General features: G+C 39.7%; 1 protein-coding gene across 1 annotated transcript in view; it reads right to left on the reverse strand.

Moving 5' to 3' along the window:
- LOC126210589 (actin-histidine N-methyltransferase) overlaps positions 1-17445 on the reverse strand; it is a 450900-nt gene that overhangs the window by 23389 nt on the left and 410066 nt on the right. Inside the window, exon 11 of the mRNA XM_049939857.1 lies at positions 16299-16447. Within this exon, the coding sequence (XP_049795814.1) occupies positions 16299-16447 (149 nt within the window). The remainder of the gene's footprint in view (positions 1-16298; positions 16448-17445) is intronic.

Here is a 17445-nt window from a genome sequence, read left to right on the forward strand (position 1 = left end):
CCCTGTGTGGTCAGGGGGCTACAACCAACAGGGTAAATGGCGGCCCCACCATAAGGGACTGGCTACCGCACTGGATATCAGGAGCAAAGAAGTTCGTGGTCATCATTGACACAGAAAGTGACACTGCATAGTGCCTGGTGGAAAACGCAGCCAGGAAGAGATGGAAACTGGGTGGGACTGCAATGCGACGACGAGAAAGTGGGCTAAAGATCTCAATGCACAATGGACACGATGCACCTTGTAAGACGTCCTTCCTCACTTGGCTCACTCTTCGGGAAAATTTTGAAGAATGGGGGACAAAACCTGCAGAGGACCATCACATAAAGGCTGAAACGTGCGAAACTCCTTTCAGTCGCCACTTACGGCAGGCAGGAATACCTCGGGCCTTTTCTTACCCCCGGACTCGCAGGGAGATCACAATGCTGGTGACCTGGTACTCACTCTCCAACACTTCCTGCAACTGCTGACCCACATCTCTACCATGTGAACTACCTAGCAGCAGAACCTCCTTCTTTCTGTTAGACTTAGCAACTGACCTGAGCCTCCTAACTGCTGAGGACTGCTGCATGTTCCCTACATCTACAGCTACAAGAGGCTCCTCTCCACTCAACTCTGAGAGTTGGTCAAATCTATTGCATATACGCAAAGTATAACTGTCTGAATACCTTCTCCTCTAGCTGTGTTCTTGCCAGCTGCCAGTTCCCATTCTCCATAATCCTTCACCCTCCTCAACCTATCTGTTTTCTCCTTTGCGCATTGTAAGTGCACCTGAAGGGCACAGATCTTACGCTCCTACTCCTCTGCCGACTTATTTTTACTACAGATTCTGCATTCCCCAGAGAGAATCCCACAAGAATGCCCACTGGCTTCCCCACTGCATTCCCCCCAATAAAAATACTTTGAACAAATCCCACACTGTAACCCACAACTCACAAACCTATGACAGAGCCCACACTTCTCACTCATGGTAAAATTTTACAGTTACTGGGAAAAAAACTATACAACTATGTTACCTAAGTTCAATTACACCAGTAGAACTATTTATAGAACAATAGCAGTCTGGAAATTCTCTGTCTACTAATTATATTAACAATATATGTAAAAACAAAGATGATGTGACTTACCAAACGAAGGCGCTGGCAGGTCGATAGACACACAAACAAACACAAACATACACACATAAAAGAACTCCAGAATTTCCTCTCCAACCTCAACTCCTTTGGTTCTATCAGATTCACCTGGTCCTACTCCAAATCCCATGCCACTTTCCTTGACGTTTACCTCCATCTGTCCAATGGCCAGCTTCACACGTCCGTCCACATCAAACCCACCAACAAGCAACAGTACCTCCATTATGACAGCTGCCACCCATTCCACATCAAACGGTCCCTTCCCTACAGCCTAGGTCTTCGTGGCAAACGAATCTGCTCCAGTCCGGAATCTCTGAACCATTACACCAACAACCTGACAACAGCTTTCGCATACCGCAACTACCCTCCCGACCTGGTACAGAAGCAAATAACCAGAGCCACTTCCTCATCCCCTCAACCCCAGAACCTCCCACAGAAGAACCACAAAAGTGCCCCACTTGTGACAGGATACTTTCCGGGACTGGATCAGACTCTGAATGTGGCTATACAGCAGGGATACGACTTCCTCAAATCTTGCCCTGAAATGAGATCCATCCTTCATGAAATCCTCCCCACTCCACCAAGAGTGTCTTTCCGCCATCCACCTAACCTTCGTAACCTGTTAGTTCATCCCTATGAAATCCCCAAACCACCTTTCCTACCCTCTGGCTCCTACTCTTGTAACCACCCCCGGTGTAAAACCTGTCCCATGCACCCTCCCACCACCACCTACTCCAGTCCTGTAACCCGGAAGGTGTACACGATCAAAGGCAGAGCCACGTGTGAAAGCACCCACGTGATTTACCAACTGACCTGCCTACACTGTGACGCATTCTATGTGGGAATGACCAGCAACAAACTGTCCATTCGCATGAATGGACACAGGCAGACAGTGTTTGTTGGTAATGAGGATCACCCTGTGGCTAAACATGCCTTGGTGCACAGCCAGCACATCTTGGCACAGTGTTACACCGTCCGGATTATCTGGATACTTCCCACTAACACCAACCTATCCCAACTCCGGAGATGGGGACTTGCTCTTCAATATATCCTCTCTTCCCGTTACCCACCAGGCCTCAATCTCCACTAATTTCAAGTTGCCGCCACTCATACCTCACCAGTCATTCAACAACATCTTTGCCTCTGCACTTCCGCCTCGACTGACATCTCTGCCCAAACTCTTTGTCTTTTAATATATCTGCTTGTGTCTGTATATGTGTGGATGGATATGTACGTGTGTGCGAGTATATACCCGTCCTTTTTTCCCCCTAAGGTAAGTCTTTCCGCTCCCGGGATTGGAATGACTCCTTACCCTTTCCCTTAAAACCCACATCCTTTCGTCTTTCCCTCTCCTTCCCTCTTTCCTGACGAGGCAACCTTTGGTTGCGAAAGCTAGAATTTTGTGTGTATGGTTGTGTTTGTTTGTGTGTCTATCGACCTGCCAGCGCCTTCGTTTGGTAAGTCACATCATCTTTGTTTTTAGATATATTTTTCCCACGTGGAATGTTTCCCTCTATTATAATTATATTAACAATTATTTCATAAATGCAACAGCTTCATTAAGCTTAAAATTTACAAATGAAAAAAAAACCTGAATATCCAAAAACAGCTTGTAGGATGAGGGTAGAGCCAACAAATGAGGGTGAAGTGTTGAAAGTGATACAAAGCTTGAAACCCAAAATGTCGGATGGCATAGATGAGGTGCCTGTGTCAATCATAACAAGGACAGCACCACAAATCGCAAAGCCCTTTGTACACATAGCCAATTTATCATTCAGTGAAGGAGCTTTTCCAGAAAGGCTGAAAATTTCAAAAGTGAAGCCATTATTTAAAAACGGCGACAAGTATAAGGTAAAAAACTATTGCCCAATATCTCTCCTCCCAGCATTTTCAAAAATATTAGAAAAACTGATGAAGCACCGAATCAACAAATATCTAAATGACCATAATTTACTAAACAGAAATCAACATGGCTTCCAAGCACGTAAAAATACCGAAACAGCAGTAATGTGCTACACTGACAAATAATCAAAAATCTAGAAAAAGATTATAGTGTAGTAGGAGTAAATTTGGACCTCTCCAAAGCTTTTGACACTGTGAACCAGGACATTCTTTTAGAAAAATTGGAAGCGTTGGATATACATGGGATAGGAAAAAAATGGTTTGAATCATACCTAAAAAACAGAACACAGGTTGTAGGACTGACATCAGCTTACTCCAACCACAAAATAAATTCAGTATCAGAGACAAAAAATGTAGAAATAGGAGTACCACAAGGAAGCATCCAAGGGCCCATATTGTTTCTTGTCTATATAAATGATTTTCACACCTCAGATGATGCAGCCAAAGCAACAATATTTACAGATGATACTAGTGTGATAATAAGTGCACCAAAGCAATTGCTACCAACAACTGCTGATAAAGTACTAAATTACATCCACTCTTGGTTCAATGCAAACAGGTTGACATTGAATGTAAATAAAACAAATTATATGCAGTTTGGGAAAAGATGTCAAAATGTAAATCTTGATCTGGTGTGGGGTGACAAAGCCTTAGACAGAGTGACATCCACAAAATTTCTGGGGATTTATGTGGATGAAAACTAAAATTTTAATGACCACGTAATAAAACTTGCACAGAAACTTAATTCAGCCTGTTTTGCCCTCAGAATTACTGCAAATGTTTGTACGTCAGAGGGTGCCAGAATGGCATATTTCGGCTATTTTCAATCTCTTGCCACATACGGAATAATATTTTGGGGTTCCACAACAGGGCGCCTAAAACAAAATTTTTTGTTGCAGAAGAGGGCCATCCGAATAATAACTCACACTCATCCACAGACACACTGCAAACCCATATTCAAAAAGCTTAGAATACTTACTATACCATCATTATACATATACAACTGTGTATTGTATGTCAGGACCCACATTGCAGATTTTCAGACAAATGCCGACTTTCATAACTACAATACCAGTAATAGCACAGCACTCCATACTCAGCGAACAAAAAGAACGAATACACAAAGGCCTGTGAGCCATATCAGTGCAAAACTGTACAACGAACTGCCAGTCAACATTAGGCAGTTAGAAGATGATAACACATTTAAAACAGAATTTAAAAAATTTCTAGTAGGTTGACTATGTAGGTCAATACATTTTTTCTGATGATATTTATAAAGGCAAAATGGAAAATACTCTATCTGTACCTAATCATTCATTACCTAATCATTCATTACATTTACATACTTAAAGGACAGCTGTTGTGTGATGTAAATATATACTTAAGCAGTGTTGTGTATATAAGGACTTGCCGTTTAGGGAGGACAAAACTAAAGCCTTATGAAAAACAGACTATGCATTTAAAATAACAAGCAGGGATGTATATAGGCTATATTAATTTCATTGTATTATTATTAACTTCATCGTATTATTTTGATTTGTACTTTTTTATGTATATATTGTTTGTGTCCCATTTCTTTGAAATGGCTTACATGTACCCTTGACAACATCCATACAATATTTATTGTCACTGGATGGATAAACAAAATAAATAAATAATAAGAAAGCAACTACTTGATTAGTACTACTACACCACAGCTAATATCAATACCAACAAAACTTCACAAATTTATAAGCTAAAACCAAAAATTCAAACCACCACTGAAACACTCAATGACGTTAAAACACTGAATAAAAATTTTGCTCAAATATTTCACTAGAAACAATAAGAAATGCAGGTGAAAAGTAAAGCATGATATTTACTAAATGACTTCAATGCACAGAAGACTCTGAAAAACACAGCGAGTGAACATTTCCAAAAGTTTATTAAATTGTTATTTTGCCACAAACAGCATGAAACACTGCTAAAAACTATTAAATTTAATAACCGTATAACAGTGCACAAATAACTTTGTCAGTACTTAGCTTTATAACCGCTACAGCTGCAACTGCACACCACAAAATGTAAACACACAGTTTCATCATGTGCCATTCAGCACTCTGCCTCTTTGACCCCAGATTGTACTGAAAGACCCAGTGATCACATTGTCCACGAAACTGACACCATCTTCACAGAGTTGCTCTAGATGTACAAACACTTCCACTTGGTGCTGCTTTCGTGCATCAGTCAAAACTTTGGGCAGATTATCTGCATGGCCAAATCTTCCGATACAATCTCACAAACAACCATTTTTGGTAAGCCCAATAATTCTGACATCAAGCTAACACTCATTTGACAGTCTGAATTCAGTAACTGGCACATGTGAGTCATACAGTCATCCGTTCACTATGTTGATGGGCGTCCTGTGCAGGCCTCATCAGCAACCTCCTGCCAACCTTCTTTAAATATCTTGTGACACTTGTTCGACTGTGATCTGGAAAGGCAACTGTCCCTGAAGGGTTAAATAAGCATTCCAAAACTTTCCAGTGTTGTCCTGTTAAGCTTCATGCAAAACTTTGTTGCATAGTGTTGCTCTGAAGTTTTCTCCATGTAAGCTCAATGCGTCCACTACTTAGAGGTTCATGGAAGAAGCCGTCCTAATCCTCCAAGGGCATGGAGGCAATTTAGTGACCTACCACATGACAGGTAATGGTCACCCCTAACCTCACCAATTGGTCTGATACAATGCTATATATAGTTGTGTCAAGTTGTGTCACAGAAATTGCGATTCCAGACATGTCCTGTATATGGAATGTGCTGACACTTCAAATTTTATCAATATTTAATTCTGCATTACAATTATATAAATTTAATTAGAGCATAGTGTACCAAAATGTAAAGCATAATGTATCCCTGACTGTTATTCTTTTATACAAGAGCTGGTGCCAGGCCAGTTGTAACACTAGTTTGTGAATCAGTCATGACACAGTTCTTGTACATTTTGTATCAGTTGTTAAACAGTCTGAAGCAGTTTTTGTGAGGCACTTTTGTACATCAGCTTTGTAGCAACTGCCTATGGTGGATTTAGGCAAAAATATTTGTGACACAAATATCAGTTTCATTCTGTAGTATGCATTACAACCCAAAACCTCTCACCAACCCAATACAAAGCGCTTTATAAGAAACAAGATCAGTTCAGAATCGCCCTGCAAACACAAAACACCACAATTAAGGATTCTACCAAAATCAAGCTGTCAGAAAACTCACAAACTGGAATGGAAGTATCGATTTCAGAAAGACTTGCTGTCCAAGGCTCAATTTATTAAAATCTCATGGGTTTTCTCATCCATCATAGCTGGGAAACAATGAGAGAATGTGCATTTCATGGAATAACAGTATGTGTTGTGAAAAACAAATAAGCAACAAGTTGAACTCTGCTATAAACAGCGGTCCAACACCAACAGTATTTCACAGTCTAGTTGGAGCTTGCCGCATCTAAATTAGGCAACTGGGTCAACAGTCTAAATAGGCTATTATACATAAAATGGAATTAACAACTTGACTGAATGCCTGAGGAACACCATCACTGACAGTTGTAAGATATTTGAGGAATTTCACTGTATTTTCAGCAGCACATTATTATTATTATTATTATTATTATTATTATTATTTACTCGTCAACATATTTCTTCAGGTTATATGAGGAGCATTCAATAATTAACGCAACACACTCTTCTTCACAGCCAATTTTGATTGAAAAAAATGCAGACTTTATTGTGGGACATCGTGGAATATTCCTGCTTTAGCCCCTATAGTTTTATGAAGTTCTGATAAGTGGCAGCACTATACATAGCCTTCAAAATGGCATCTGTAATGGAGATGCTTTCAAGCAGAAAGCTGTCAACGAGTTTCTTTTGGCAGCAAACCAGAGCGTCACATATATTCATAGGTAATGTCTACCGAGACCTGACAGTGAACAAAAGCACAGTGAGTCATTGGGCAAGGCGTCTGTCAACACAGCAAGAAGATCACATAAAGTTGTCCAACTTCATGTGTTATGTTATGTGTTATGTGGTTTATTCATCTCATTACATACAATTTTCAAATCATTTGATTTGATGTACAGGAGACATGTCAAGGTTTACAAAAGGAACTTTTTTCACTTTTTTTAAGAGAAATACAAAAGTTTACATTATATTTTACATTTCTAAGTTACAGCTACACATGTACATAATATAATAAATGTATTACAATCCCTGTGTTCAGATTGTGAAGCTGTCCTCAATGAATTCATCGACAGAATAATAACACTTTTCTACCAGGAGAGTAAAGAGCAATCTTTTCAGTGAACCAATCTCCATTTTAAATATATTACTGCCTTTTATTTTATTGAAAATTTTTAACCCCATATACTCTGGCGTTTGGGCATAAAGTTTTAAACGATGTGTTGGAAGTTTGAAGTTATCTCTGTGGCGAGTGCTGTAGTTGTGGTCAAAACGGAAATTGTCTAGTGTATGTTGATTTCTATATAGGAACACCACCATCTCATATATGTAAAGTGAGGGGATAGATAGTACTTTTAAATTTTTTAACAGTGGTCGACAGGATTCCCGTTTTTTTGCAACACACATGTTTCTAATTACTTTCTTTTGTAATACTAGGAGCCTAGTGACATTTGCTGAATTTCCCCAGAAGATTATGCCATAACGAATAACTGACTCAAAGTAGCAGTGATAAACTATCTTTCTGGTATCCATGTTTGTGGCACCTGACAAAATACACATTGCAAATGCTAAGTTGTTCAGTTTATTTGCTAAGTAATCTATGTGTACCTTCCAATTTAAATTTTTGTCAAGATTTAGGCCTAAGAACTTCACGTGGTTTGCTTCTGTGATATCCTGATCATTGCAAGTTATCTTTATTTCACTCCTTTCTACTGATTTAGCTTCAAATTGCATCATTTTGGTTTTAGTTACATTTAGTTTTAGTCCATTTTGATAGAACCAAGATTCAAGTTTTTCTAAAGTATTTTTGGCTTTTTCTGGAATATTTTCAGATACCTCATTTTCAATTAGAACTGATGTATCATCAGCAAATAAGACTGAATGAACATCAATAGCAAGTGGTAGGTCATTTACGTAAAAAAGAAACAGATAGGGACCCAATATCGAACCTTGTGGGACTCCTTGGGGAACTGTTTTCCAGTCTGATGAATAATTGGTTCCATTTGAATTTAAAATTACTCTTTGTTTCCTACCTGACAGGTACGAGCTAAACCATTTTAAAGCAGTGTCTCTGATTCCATACATCTGTAATTTGTGGAGGAGTAATGCATGGTTCACTGAATCAAAAGCTTTAGTCAGATCACAGAATATACCTGTGACCTTTCTACCTTTATCTAACGTGGAGCATATTTTTTGGATAAACTCATTTATAGCATTCGCAGTGCTTTTACCCTGTTGGAATCCGAACTGGTTTTTAAAAATTATATCATTTACAGTAAGAAAGTTATTAATTTGTTTTGCTGCAATCTTTTCAAACACTTTAGAGAAGACCGGCAAGAGAGAGATAGGGCGGTAATTCCCCATATCTTCTGTCGATCCTTTCTTGAATAGAGGTTTGATCTCACCATATTTCAATACCTCTGGAAAGCATCCCTGTTCATAAGATTGATTTATAATAGTTGACAGTGGTTGGGAAATAATATCGTACACATACTTGATTACAGATGTTGTTATTTCATCCCACCCATGTGAGGTTTTGTTTTTTAGAGACAATATTTCCTTTTCCACATCCCTTTGGGTTATTTTTTCAAATTGTTTAAAAGATGTGTTCTGGCTGTTTTCCAAATTTGTGATGCCCTGATAGAATGTCATATCCACATCCGATCTTACTACATTTAGGAAGAATTCATTGAAACAACTTGACATCTGAACAGGGTTTACTATAATTTCATTTTCATGTCTAATTTTCAAAATCTCATGAATTTTTACTTTGGCTCCTAGTTCAGACTGAACAACTGACCACACTGCTTTTGTCTTATTTCTGTGTTCTCGTATGAATTTATTATTTGCCATTTTTTTAGCTGCCGCTACAACTTTCCTAAATACAGCTTTATACTGTTTGACATAAATAACAAAATCTGGATTTCTGTTTGATTTTAACTCATTGTGGAGCTCTCTCTTTCTGGCACTAGAGATCTTTATTCCTGTTGTAATCCATTTGAGTTTACCATTAACCTTCTTTTGCTTATATCTACGAGGAAATGATTCATTAAATACCTCTAAGAAACAATTTAAGAATTTGTCATAGTTTATCGAGCTTGAACTATTGTAGTCTACAGGCCAGCTTATTATACTTAATTTACTGCGGAATAAATCCATTTTACTTTTACTGAGATCCCTTTTTATACACACTTCTGGAGGCTTTAGGTTATTTGCTTTTGGGAGCTCAATAAACAGTTGGCTGCACACAGGTGTGACTCTTGCAATGTTGGAATGTGTGGACATTTTCATTTGAGATGATTGATGGATCACAATCAAATACCTCGTTGTACAACTGGATGTGTCTGTTGGTAGTGCTCAAACACTCGTTCACCAGTTGGGGTACTCAAAAGACTGTTCTTCCTCACCCAGCCTACAGCCTGGATCTTGTAACTTCTGATTTACATCTGTTTGACCCAACAAAGAATGCACTCTGTGGGAAGCAGTACATAGATGATGGGGAGGTTATTGATGCAACAAGACATTGGCTCCAACATTGACCAGTAGAGTGGTACCATGAGGGCATCAGGCCCGCCCAGTAAGGTGCCTTAAGGCTGCCACATTGAATGGAGGTTAGGTTGCAAAATAGGGTTCTGCAGCCTAAAGAGTGGGGAATAATATGGTGTACTGAAATCCTGAATCAAACCAAACTGCTTTCAGAAAAAAAGTGCTTCTTTACTTATTGAACACCATTTGTTTAAAAGATGATAAGCTTAGCATCATAGTAACACTATCCTTACAATATAACCACTTTATACAGTCAGTATACAGAGCAGACCCAATCTAAATTATTGCTGAAGCATTTGGGTCTCATGCCATATACGACTGAAGTTCACGTCATGTAAGAAGGCGGCCCAATTTTCAGCCATTCTGTGCATCCCTCTCTACTAGCCACTGGCAGCCAATAATATTCATTCTCTTTCTGGGTGGCTAGAAGAGAGTTACAGCTAGAGAGCGAGAATTTCGTTCCTACTTGTTGCACTGTTGCCATACTTTGCAACAACTGAATTATTCATTCAACTGTCAATTTTTGTGTTTCCTTTGCTTTCTTGCAGCAGTATAGCTGTGACTTTGTAAGTGCTTAAGTGTCATTAAAAAAAAAGTCAGGTGACGGCAATGTGAAGTACTTCACAAGCAGGTGAGGCAGATTATTTACCGCATTTATAACCTTTTCAAACATGAATTTGAAAGCAGGTCTCTTACTGTTGACATTTGAAAACACAAGAACGGACTGCAGAACCATGTGATGTCAGCAAGAAAACTGAACAAAGAATTGTAAACAAAAGTGTCATAACTGTAGGAACCGTAGAAACAGTTGGTTTCGTATCACCTGGAAAGCATCGAAATCGCAAGGAGCCTGTAACTCAAATGGATGGTTTTAACAATGATGATTTAAAGTGATCCATGTGAATGATGAATGCCCGACATCACAAAAATGTGTTACAGTTATGCAGCTTTGTCTTTGTAAAGAATTTTAAAAGACACTGGTTCCAGATACGTTAAGAAGAGTGTTTTTAGTTCAAAGAAGTGACACAGGTGCAGCACGATCTATATCCCACATAAAGATTCATGATACAAGAGAAGGAGGTGTTCAGCAGTGTATTACCTTGATGAAACATGGATCAATTGGAATCATTCGAAGAAGATCTGCTGGAAAAATGACTGATGGTATTGGCAGTTTTAAAGTTGTCACAGGAATAGGTTCTCGGATAATTATTCTGCATGCTGACTCTTCTTCTGGTTTTGTTTCTGAGAATAAACTTGTATTTACATGTAAGAAAAACAGCAGTGATTACCATTCGGAAAGGAACGCTGTCATTTTCGTGATGTGATTCACAATTCTTGTCATATCTTGCTTTGAAGTAGGTCATGGCCAATTATAATTCAACTGTTATAAGAGAAAACACCAAGTACAAACACCAGAAAGTGGATATCTCCTGCAGCTCATTAATTTATACAAGTCCCGTGACAGAATGTACAAACTTCACTTCCTTGCATATGAATGGCATCACATAGTTTTGCGTTTACCCCTGTGTTACAGTCAGTGTAGTCCCACAGAATTAATTTGAGCAAAAGGTTTTAAGGCTATGTGTGAGGAAAAAAGTAACACATTCAAGATAACATACAGGAAATCACTTGTGCATGAGACAACAGACAATGAGGCAATAGACAACATTCCACCTGTAGTGTGAGCACTGTCCGTGTGGCATGCTGAAAAGCTTCAGAAAGAAGAATCTGACAGGGAAGTGATGACAGATATAAGCCTCGAATCTATCATCATAAATTTACAATCAGATTGTTCAGAAAAAGGCTCAAATAGAAGTGATGATGGTATTATGAAATAGACTTTGGAACAAAGTAAACATATTTCTTAATTTTGAAGCCTCATGGTTTAAAAAAAGTGTTTGTCAACATATCAGTTCCATACATAATAATGAGAACTTCCCAGCCTTTTTGACTAGGACTTTGTATCCTTTTAGTTATGCAGAGTAAAACATTCAAAAATTTTGCCCAAGGAGAAGTTAAGCTTCTTCCATCATGTTATATGCTTTAATAACATGCGAGAATACAGCTGAATATATTCATTAGAAGTCTGATATTTCCACATGTAAACCTCTGTCATTTTCAAGGTACAAACTGGATAAGGTGCTAAAATGATAGTAACTGTTATTTGAAATATTGGTGGTTTTCGATGTTATCAGTCAGCATTCTCTGGAGTTATTCACAGATGATTGTTCATTGTTTGCTTGTTCAATTGATTATAAGTGTGGTCTCTCACTGTAATATCAAACTTGTTAGTTTACACTAATAATGCCCGTTAACAGTGAAAAGTGTGACAACTTACTGACAATTTTTATGATAATCTTTTACATTAGTCTTTTCTACCACTAATTCTTTTTTACAGGGAGCATTCACACTTAACTATAGTCATCCACATTCCCCCCACCCCCTCACACACACACACACACACACACACACACACACACACACACACACACACACACACACACACACACACACACCTTACACATTTTTAAAAATTGTATTGAGTAGAAGCAGTTGTCAAGCAAATATAATGATTTCGGTTGGTGCTTGAAGTTAATTTTGTTGTGAATTAAATTTTTACTTATAATGCAGTTCAAAACACAATAAATGTAAATTATTGCAAGCAGTTTCAATGACCTAATTGCTAGACAATTATCATTTTGAGAAAAATTGTGCTTCATGTCTTCACAAAGCTGTGTCAGCTGTTCTCACCTCCCGACGTCACGCAGAGTAAATCTGTGGAGCAGTGGACGCAACATCATCATGACGTGAATTAATATTTCTCTCAAGATGATTGATCAAAATTGGTTTTAGATTTATTATTCCCCTCATAGATTTGAACATGTAATACAATGTACCGTACGCAAACGAGCCTGACTGTTGTCCACAGCAACGCAGTTCAGCAATGTGGATTTTGTTTGCCCGCTCTCTGCTGCCGTGCATGTGCAGTTCCCATCCCCCCCAAGCTTCCTTTTTGCTCCGCCTCTATGTGCGGAAGCGCCTTGCTAGGTGGTGCGGGCTATAACAGGGAATATTGAATACATACAAAGAAGGGTGGCATCAGTCACCACAGGTTTGTTGGACTCGCAGGACAGTGTCACAGAAAAGCTGAGTCAGCAGACGCTCAAAGAGATAGACACTGCAATGTGGCAGACCAACAGAGACAATATTGAAATGACTGACACCATACTCAGCAAACCAACTCCTCCACATTATGCTTTAAAAATTTAATAACACCGTACCAACAGCCATTACTTTGATATTATTTTATTAGACAACCAGTTCTGACATTCCAATCACATCATCTTCAGTCTGTCACATGAGTAACACAAAGTACCACTTGGGCATGCATAAGCCACAGCGCTAATATTCTTATCTCGTTCCGCAGATATCCGAACTTCGTGACCATGTGTGCTCTTCGTCCAAGACTGATTTCTATGGAAGGTTGCCTGTTGACTGTCCACAGCTGTGTAGTGAGGTGTTCCTGCACCCCTGGCAGAACTGTCACAGCTGTGCAGCCTGAGAGAATTCTTGTAGAAAGGAGACAAGAACACTGTGGTTAGGAGAACTTGCATACAGTTAATTCTTAAACTATCTTTAAATCCAGTCAGTCTCCGAGGCCGCTCTGTGTCTGTGCCCTCAGCAGGGGCCTATCTCACAATGGTGCTCTGTCTAAGAGTGAATCACCTTCCCTGTATGACCACAGGTGACGGTCACTACATACCATTGAAAGTGAACAAGGTGGTTACTCACCTGATTCTATTAGACATAATGCAGCCAGTAAAGTAACACTGATCTCACTTAATGGCAAGTAACTGTCTACAAGGGGTAGTCATAAAGTTTTAATTATCGCTTTGGTGGGAGAGGGTGGGGTGGGGGGCGGTAGTGACAGTGAGGAAAGGTGATGGGTGTTTAGCATATCCCCCCTTCAATGTGACATTTCTAATGATAGACAACTTGGCAGAAACCTTGTTGTAAGAGGCTGCAGTTTGGCTGTTTATGAATATTGCCTCTCAAAAATCAGCTTGTCTTCATACGTGCGCAATGCGTTCCATGCAATGGTTTCTTCATCCAAGTAAAGAGGATGTAGTCACTGGTCACTGTGTACTGTGTCAGGAGGATACAGGAGGAGGGAGAAAATTTAATAACCTAAAGAAGCAACATGAGCCACTGTGTCCTGTGCGATATCGGCTAGGGCATTGCCGTGGAACAAATACACACCGCTGGACAACTTACCGCAATGATAGCCCCTTTAGCCTCCTCAGGATATTTCTCTAGTACACTCCTGTGATGATTTGCCCCTTATGAGCATAATATGTTATCACCACAATGTGGCAGTCCCAAAAAACAGCATCGCCTGGCTGACGATGACTGGGTCTTCACCTTTTTCAGTGGAAGTGAGTTCACATGTTACCAATGATTGCTTTGCTCCTTACTCTCGGGTTGATAGTGACACATCCAACATTCATCCATAGTTAGGTGGCTGAACAAGTCACCTGGATGGATTGGTCTGACACAGATGCAACATTTCTGCTGCCCCGGTTCGGTGGGCTTTTGAATGGGTGTGAGCCCTCTCAAAACCCAGCAGATGGGGACTAATGTCGTATTGAAAATCATGTGCATGATGTTGAAAATTGATTAAAAACTGATTTTCCACTATTATCTCAATTGTGAGACACTATTTTTTGAGCACTATGGCCACGACTACTCTTATGACTGGTGTTTCTTCACAGAGGGACAATCTGCCATTTTCTTCTGTCATTCTGGTCACATGGAAGCATCTCCATTAACTAACTGGTGTTCCATATGATAATGAATTATTGCACACTTCCACCAACTCACAATGGGCAGTTGCAGTGTTGTTCCCCATCAAACGCTAAAAACAATTTACTACACAACACTTCAATTTGCGAATGAGTTGAGCCATTTTCTTTCAGCTCCTAGCACCGTGCTAGATTATTGTGGTACATGGATTTCAATGTGTACCAGGGCTGCAGGCAGGTTTCTGCAAACGAATGTAAAATTAATTATATAAGTTTATTTTTTCAAGGTGGTAATTAAAATGTCATCTTTACCTTTCATACATTATCTCTCTTTCCATTTTTGCAAACTGATTTTACTAATTAGTATTCTAATCTGTCACTCAAAGACATATTCCTCATGTAAATAAGCACAGAACCAATGTTTGTGCGATAACTTTGTTAGTCTACTTGATATTTCATCATTCACTTACGAGTTTTATACTCCAACAGTTTAAACACTGGTATTACCTTAAACAGTTGGCCACAGAAGCGTATATCGACACTGACTGCAGCAGTGTTTCTTCTGACAAGGGAACCTCCCCATCGCACCCCCCCTCAGATTTAGTTATAAGTTGGCACAGTGGATAGGCCTTGAAAAACTGAACACAGATCAATCGAGAAAACAGGAAGAAGTTGTGAGTAACTGTGAAAAAAATAAGTAAAATATACAAACTGAGTAGTCCATGCGCAAGACAGGCAACATCATGGATGGTGTGAGCTCAGGAGCGCCGTGGTCCCGTGGTTAGCATGAGCAGCTGCGGAATGAGAGGTCCTTGATTCAAGTCTTGCCTCAAGTGAAAAGTTTACTTTCTTTATTTTCGAAAAGTTATGATCTGTCCGTTCGTTCATTGACGTCTCTGTTCACTGTAATAAGTTTAGTGTCTGTGTTTTGTGACCACACCGCAAAACTGTGCGATTAGTAGACGAAAGGGCGTGCCTCTCCAATGGGAACTGAAAACATTTCATCGCATGGTCATAGGTCAACCGATTCCTCCACAGGAAAACACGTCTGATATATTCTATACGACACTAGTGACGGCATGTGCATCACATGACAGGAATGTGTTGTCGAGCCACCTAACCTGTACACTTGGCGAATGGGTAAAAAGGATTCTTCTACCTTGCCCAATTAAGTTTTCTTGTGGATGTGATAATCACTCCCAAAAAAGTGATGAAAACATAAGAGTTTGTCACATAAACTGCAACAAATGAATGCAACAGTTTCACAGTCGCACAGTTTTCCCTGTGCTCTATCAAAACATACGTTTTTAACGTTTTCAAATTTTTCCGTGTGTAGACCGTCAAATCCTGCATATGTCCAAGCAAATCTGAACATTCCTGGAATTTTGGAGATCGAAGTTGATTATGTGTGAGTTCGTGAACTTTCATAATTGTCTGAAACGCTAACCACGGCACCACGGCGCTCCTCAGCTCCCACAATCCTTGATGTTGCCTATCTTGTGCATGGACTTCTCAGTTTGTATATTTTGCTTATTTTTTTCATAGTTCCACACAACTTCTTCCTGTTTTCTCGACTGATCTGTGTTCAGTTTTTCAAGGCCTATCCACTGTGCCAACTTGCAACTAAATCTGAGGGGGGTGCGATGGGGAGGTTCCCTTGTGAGGTACAGTGGCTGTATGTTGCCCTGCACAGTGTAACTACCCTTTGTACTTACCTTCAGCGTTGTCGGGTACGCAGAAAGGAGCAGCTGTATACGGGTGTACAGGAAGTTCCAGGTTCGAGACTCCAGTTCTGTCTCAAGTGCACAGTCGTCATAAACCAGGTCACAGACTTTCTCACTCTCCATCCAGTGCTGCAGCTGATCTGTGAAAATTTTATTCCATTTGTAAATTTATTTATCCTGACAATAATAGAGCCATACAGCCCTCTACTGCAGATATTTTGTATTGAAGTCATCATGGCACACACATCTTATAAGAGGTCTTACATCCTAAATCGAGTCTATTTCTTCCTAATAGTAGAGGGTAAAAACTGTAGGGCAGGACAGAGGTTTGAATATATCCTACAAATAGCTGAGGATATTGGGAGTAAATGCTGTTACTCTGAAATGAAGAGACTGGTACAGGAGAAAAAGCCGTGGAGGGTTGCATCAAACCTGTTTGAAGATATACACAGGGTGTTTGATTACTAAAGGCACAAATGAAATGGCCAAGTAGAGGACAATGAAACAAGCAAAGAATTCTAATAAACATAAATCAGGGAACTAATAGTTTCCTCTATACAATGTAAGCACAAGTGCAGTCATGCAAATGTTACAATACTCATGCTGCATGGGGTAGCTGGGCTGCTGTTTCTTAACACATTTTTCAAAATCATAGCTTTGTAACTGTGAATGCAATAAATTTGCTTGACTTTTCATCTGATTGAACACACTTTGCAGACAAGTGTTGGATGAAATTTCTTCTCAGTAGGTTGTAGCTTTTCAGAAAAAATGTCTCCAATAACTCTGCTTGGCCCAATAAATGGAGAAAGACTCAGGTACTGTCTGCCTAACTGATGCTGCTGTCTCGGTTCTGTCCACAATATGGGAAAATGGAGGACAATGAGGCAAGCAAACAATGCTAATAAATGTGGTGACAGTACTCGTGGCTCCAGACAGTACCGCACCGCAATCGATAGTCTGTGCTCGAAACGCTCGTAGAGCAGCAGCTGTACGGGTTGGCAGTATGAACTACACAGAAGTCTGGCAGGGGCCGCAGCTGCCAACCCTTGGACATCACGCATGTGGATACTGACTGGTCAATGCCTCATTATTGTAGGCCAACTCTGGACTCTGCGTAAGCATCGTTTAGAGGCACAGA

This window comes from Schistocerca nitens, chromosome 10 (genome assembly GCF_023898315.1).
Source record: "Schistocerca nitens isolate TAMUIC-IGC-003100 chromosome 10, iqSchNite1.1, whole genome shotgun sequence".
NCBI classification, from domain to species: Eukaryota; Metazoa; Arthropoda; class Insecta; order Orthoptera; family Acrididae; genus Schistocerca; species Schistocerca nitens.